Source organism: Herpailurus yagouaroundi, unplaced genomic scaffold, assembly GCF_014898765.1.
Source record: "Herpailurus yagouaroundi ecotype Mexico unplaced genomic scaffold, PumYag 29, whole genome shotgun sequence".
Classification (NCBI taxonomy): domain Eukaryota; kingdom Metazoa; phylum Chordata; class Mammalia; order Carnivora; family Felidae; genus Herpailurus; species Herpailurus yagouaroundi.
In genome coordinates, this window is record NW_024412377.1 from 25453879 (window position 1) to 25460267 (window position 6389).

General features: G+C 38.8%; 1 protein-coding gene across 2 annotated transcripts in view; it reads right to left on the reverse strand.

The window, feature by feature from the left end:
- Positions 1–2309: 2309 nt before the first annotated feature.
- Positions 2310–6389, reverse strand: part of GOLPH3 (golgi phosphoprotein 3) — a 50105-nt gene continuing 46025 nt past the window's right edge. For both annotated transcript variants that reach the window (XM_040494790.1, XM_040494781.1), the window contains one exon: positions 2310–4227. In XM_040494790.1, the coding sequence (XP_040350724.1) occupies positions 3803–4227 (425 nt within the window). In that variant the 3' untranslated portion in view covers positions 2310–3802. The remainder of the gene's footprint in view (positions 4228–6389) is intronic.

The following is a 6389-nucleotide window of genomic DNA, read 5'->3' on the forward strand; positions in this document are numbered from 1 at the left end:
TACAGCACTGGTCTACCAAGAGTAAATTCTAACATTCAACTGAGAAAGTATGTGTATCACTTTAACTATGTTACCATCCATACCCCTCTGACAGTAGCCCACAAGGTTATGTACATTAACACTGCTGCCTTGCCAGTGCTATTAAAGAATACAGAAAATTTATGCAAAATTTATGAGAGCCAGTGATATCGTCCTGGGACTCAATGGGCTGCAATGAATAGGAAATTACTCAGGTTGTCAGTCATATTGATCTGGATGAAAGTAAAATGGAGCAACATTATCTGTAAATAGATATAATGAGGAAATACAAGATGGAGAAACCACAGAGCTGGAATTAAACTTCATAAATACCTCACACAGACTTGTGACTACTGATTTCCATGTTCTTGGGGCAAGAGTGGCCACGACTCGCAGTCCTGGACCCTTGTCATCATCAGGCTGAATGTCATTATTTACTGGTCCTGTATTGCCACTGAACCAAACACCAGCCCCTTTCACTTTCCTTTGGGTGATGACCAAACTCAGACGTTATATTTAAAAAGAGTATTGTATTCATCTGTTCAGAAACGATAGGAAGAACTGAATGATGGAATGTGTCTGAGACCACTGGGTAATCCTGTTTCCGCAGATCAGCAGCTTTCTTGGCCACCTGACATCTGACAATGTCTTTTTCCTCTAAGAACATAGAGAACTGGCCAACTTTTTCATCCACAAAAGACAATTTATGTTAAATTATACCAAGATATTAGAAGCAAGCAGGAATATCCTTCTATCACTGAATTCTGTACCACCATGAGAATTTTTGCATGCCTGCTCTTCTGCTTCTGTTAGAGAAAATCCATCCCCTCCTAGTGCCAAAATAAGAAAGGAAAAATTGTAGTTGAATGCCATGACTATTACTCAATCACTCGGGATTAAAAGTTCAAACACTTACCAGGTAACCTGAGACTCAGCAAGGCATCCTCTCCAAGCTTGTCCTTCAATAAATGAAGATAGTAATCGGGGTTTGGGGAGCTCAAAATGAAGTACAGACTACTTTACCAGGCACAGAGTGTGCATTCACCAAGGCTTGTTGCTCCTTTCTGTTGGAGTCTTGTTCTAGATCAGGTTAGAGCACTGTTAAAGATCAGGTTAATTTAAGGAACACTCAACAATTAAACAGTATGTGAAGAGTTCAAGAAGCAGCAGATTCTTTACACAATAGACTTTTATGGAAGTTTTGTTATATTCAAACCCACTGCCTGATTTTTAGATCCAAGCAGCATAAACCCGTGGAAACACCGCTCCTACCACACAGCACAATTATTTCCATGGGTCCTATCATTTCTCCTTTAAAGAGGACTGTACACAGTAGCATTTTATAGGAGAAAAAGTTCTAGATAACATCCCCCCACCTCCAAATTGTACTCCTCTTCCTCGCCTCTGGCTATAAAATATGTACTGCAGTTGGGGCCACAAACAGGTGGCGGTGACTGGGCACTCAGCTCTGAAACCACTGACAGAGGTTCAGACAAGGCCCTTTTCCAGCCTTGCTTGAGAATATAGATGCTGGCGATGAGGTGAAGAATACTTTAGAAAAACATCCATGATCTCACTTCTAAAATCTTTGCAAGGAAAAAAACAGTACATTTTCACCTGAAAAGAAATCCCAGGATAGAATCAGTTATCGGTTCAGTATCCACTTTATAAGGGAAAAAAAAAATTAACAGTTTCCATACTTATTTACCACCAGTTTTAGAGGTAAAGGAGGTTATTTTAAAGGACAGAAAATCTTTTTCCATGCATTAAAAAAAAAAACAGAGCCTGGCAAACTACTACCAACGGCCAGCTGCCTGTTTTTGTGAACAGTTTTACTGGTACACAGCCTCATCCACTTATTTGTATTGCCTATAGCAACTTTCATTCAAGAGTTGAGTAGTTGTGACATTAGAAATGGCTCACAAAACCTAAATATTTACTATCCAGTCCTACAAGAAAAAGTTTGCCAGCCCCTGCACCAAAATATTACCACACTAGGGGTGCCTGTGTGGCTCAGTCGCTGGAGCGTCAGACTCTTGGTTTTGGCTCAGGTCATGAACTCATGTGGGTTCAAGCCCCACGTCAGGCCCTGCGCAGACAGTGCAGAGCCTGCTTGGGATTCTCTCTCTCTGCCCCTCCCCCACTCATGCTGTCTCTGTCTCTCAAAATAAATAAATAAATAAATAAATAAACTTAAAAGAAAAAAAAAGTATTACCACACTCAACTAAGGCTAAGTAAAAATTAGAAAGAAAACTATGGTAGAATACAAAAATACAAATGACATGCTTGCTCTGATTCAGGCACTTTCAAGATCATAGTTTATTTATTACTTCAGATAAAAAGATAGTATACATATTAGGGAATCCCTTAAAATTCAACTCTACAGTTATACACCATCTAGTACTTTTGCATTGAATGTTAACCAAAAAAATCTCTAAACACCTGAAAGCCCCACTATTAACATGAACTATGGTAATAAAAAATTTGACATTTAATTTGTTCAATATATAGTATTTACATTATGAAACCAATGCTGATACCATAAACAGTGATAAAGAAATAGTAAAAATAAACTTTAAAAAGCAAAGGTTTATATCCTTACAATGTGCTAATTATCATAATTGTATATAAAAATTAAAACATAGCAGAGCTTTCTGTTACAAAATTCTTAATCATCTGAGTTGTAGTCATTACTTGCTAACAATTTACATGCAATATCTGCTAAAACTGACATTTGATTTGTTTTCCCCCAAAAAAGTATGAGTAGATAAATGACATTTAAGAGCAGACATTAATTTACCTGTGGACAGAAAAAGAAAAAACTGTACTCAAGATTAGTACTGGTCACAGCCTCTTCCCTATAGAAACGATAGAAACATTTAAGACCAAAAATAATTCCAAAAGGAGATGCATAGGCAAAGGGTGCCATGAATGGCACAGCTCAAAAAGTCTTGGGACCAATCAGACACATCTTTTCTCTTTCCTTCAATGATGAGAGGTCTATTTTGCCATCAAATAATACGGACTGAAGCAAGTGAGGGGCACCAGGTGTACAACGAATGAAATCTTGCAAAATACTAAGATGGAGGCAGGAGTGGCCAGAAGGGGCAATTTATATAGAATTCAAACTATATACAGCATATGTGGGATGCGGCCCACCCCGATCCGGCTTTGGGAAACAACTGGACCTTTAGGATTTAACAGTTAAAATTACAACAAGTGTAATAATACAATAGATTTACACGGGAAACAAAATCCAAGGGGCATTTTATATTATTTACTGTGTTGTTTCAATTTAAAAATAATTTTGCTAAGTATACATCTCAACTGAGGTCTATGTATAAAATGTCCTAATAGATACAGATATTTACCTTTGGTGAGTTAAAGGCCTTTTTGTGACTTCTGTCTGAATCGTAGGCAGAATGCTAGGTGTACGTGCACACGTGGGACAAACTCAAGTTGAGGTAATCCAAAAGATGTGCATGTGAGGAGACTGGAGTCACTCTGAAAGTCAAAGCGTGCCAGAATCCCAAAACAGGTTAACAGTGAGGATGGCAACAAGGAATGGATTGCCAATATGGCAGTAAAACTTTTTTGGAAAACAGAAAGAGGAAGGCCTCTCGTACCAGCAGAATCCTGCATACATACAAAAAAGAAAAGCCACCCACCGTTTCATAAAACAAAAGCCAATTACAGTGTGGAAAGTACAAACTGCAGAGAACCAGAAGTCAGTAGAAGAAAACCTACTGGTTTACATGAGAGAGAGAACTTCGTTCTGAGCAGCTACTTGGTGAACGCTGCCACCACCGCCCACAGGACCTCGTTGGTGTTGGCCTTCAGACACTCCACTTCCGGATCTAAGTCGAGGAGCTGCCGTACTCTCTTGGTGGCTAAATCATACTGCTCGTCCAGAAGGGGAGCGAAAGCATTCTCCAGGACGTCGGAGGCGTGGGCTAGGTAAATGAGGGCCAGCAAGCGTTTGTCCATACGGTGAGGGTCATTCACCCATTTGTCAAGAACAGCTTCCTGTACCTTCTTGATGAGGCGCTGCTTGATATTGTTGTTGGTGAGGGGATGTGTGGTCATGTCAAAGAGTAGGAAGTTCTGTTTCTCTGTTGTCAATACGCCCTTTTCCACCAGGTTTTTAGCTAATCGTTCCCGCACGTTTCTTAACTGATAATGCAATTTTAACGGATTCCATGTCTCACCTAAACAAAAGATTTCAGAAGTTAGAAATGACAGGTATTATACTGCTGACTTTATAAAGTGTACTACTAAAATAAACAATAAAATTTGATTTCCACCCCCTCTAAACAAATAAAAGAAAACTCAACTATTTTTCTTGTCAACTAAACCATGAACCCCTTGAGGGCCAGGCCTTTGGATTCTAAGCACCCGTCACGTTTTCAGGCAAAACAGTTACTCAAAGGACCAAATTGAAAGCAGTCTTCAAACCAGGTACCCTAAGGTGCAAATGAGCTAAATACTAAATACATTCAGCCTCCCTCCAGCTGTTGTCAAAAAGCAACCAGAGCAAAATGTTTCTTTTCTATTTAGAAACACTAATGTGCAATAGAGACACAAAAGAAAAAAAGTTTCCTGATTAATAGACTATTCCAGAAACTGCTACATAACAGCCTGCAAAGCTAGGAAAGCCTGCTTGGACGAGGCTGTTCTTTGATAACAAAATAATACAAAGCCAATTCTAGAAGGACAAAACATTTTCACCATTTTAATCCGGTCACCTATGCACATTTCCTTTCAAGACAGAAATATTTAAAATAAAACCAAACAATTTTCACGAAGATAATTTTTTTCTCTACAGAAAGACTAGAAGGAAATGTATCAAAATATTAACCTTAGTTTTCTTTGGGATAATGTGTGACAAATTTTCTTTTTTGTACTTTCTATATTTTCTGAATTATCTCTAAGGAACACATAACAATTTTTTTAATTTGAAAAAAATACTACAGCAATTTTCCAAACTGGGACGTGTTAAGGATCAACCACGGGCACTTTTGTTATATGAAAAAGCAGTAAGGTTGAAAAAATTGTTTTAATGTTTATTTATTTAGAGAGACAGAATCCTAAGCAGGCTCCATGCTCAGCATGGAGCATGACGTGGGGCTCAATCCCACGACCATGCGATCATGACCTGAGCTGAAATCAAGAGCTGGATGCTTGACCAACTGAGCCATCTAGGCTCAAGGAACCCCCAGGGTGAAATTTTATAATACTGAGAGAAAACAAACTGTATTGTCTACTACAGGACCCACTAGCCACGTGGGACTATTAAATTTAAATAAATAAAAAATTCAGTTCCTCAGTTGTACTAACCACGTTTCAAAATGTTCAATAGCCATGTATGGCTAATGTCTACTTACTGGACAGCAAAGAAACAGAACATTTCCATAATCACGGAGAGTTCTAGTGAAGAGTGTGATCTTAAAATATATTACTATTTAGTTGACCATAAGCAAAAATATTTTATCATATGACTTAACAATAAAGAATATGGGGCTAGGATAGGGTAATCAGGCCTGGACTTCTACAATTAGACCCTTTGGCCTTCCATAAATAGAAACCTGGATAAAATATATGAAACAACTGCTTTCCAACACTAGTCAAAAGGCAGTCCAGAGCTGTGACCCTTGAGAGAAACCTAAGTGAGCCATACTTTTGCCCAAGCTTACTATCCAATAACACGTCCCAGGGAGCAAAGCAGGACAGAAGACCTCAAACAGACCACAGAAGTTTTAAAACAAGCAGAAAAAAATTTTAATTGAAAATTTAAATTAAACAAACTAGAAAGACAGAGATCAGAGTTCCAAGAAGGCAAGGCAGCTGAAATACAAAGGCAGAGTACTGGAAAAGAGAGAGCTATGCAGAACAAGAGCTCTAGAAACCTGTACGGTGTTCCTTTGAGTCTGGTTGAAAACAAAGTCAACACATGTTAAGATGAGAACTCTGCAGGAGTAGGCAAAGAAAAATTAACCAAAAGCTGTAAGCTGAACAACTGTAAGTGTTCACATGGGGCTGGGGAAAATTTGCGTGCCAAGTAGCCTGAGTGGAAAGGTCTCACTGAACATCCAAGATATTCAGAAGGGACTCCAGAGGATCACACCTTAGTACTAGGCCTAAACTAGCCTTTGAGAAAAGGCTATTCTAGACCTGGCCCAATAAAGCTTAAAAACAAACTGATCCACAAGTAACTTAATTGCCTATCAAAACAAATTTCAACATTCTTTAAAGAAAACAACAGAATCCGGCATTCAACATAGCATTCACAATGTCCAGCAACCAATAAAAATCACTAGACTTGCAAAAAGCAGGAAAATGTGACCCAAACGGGGGGGGGGGGGGGGGGGGG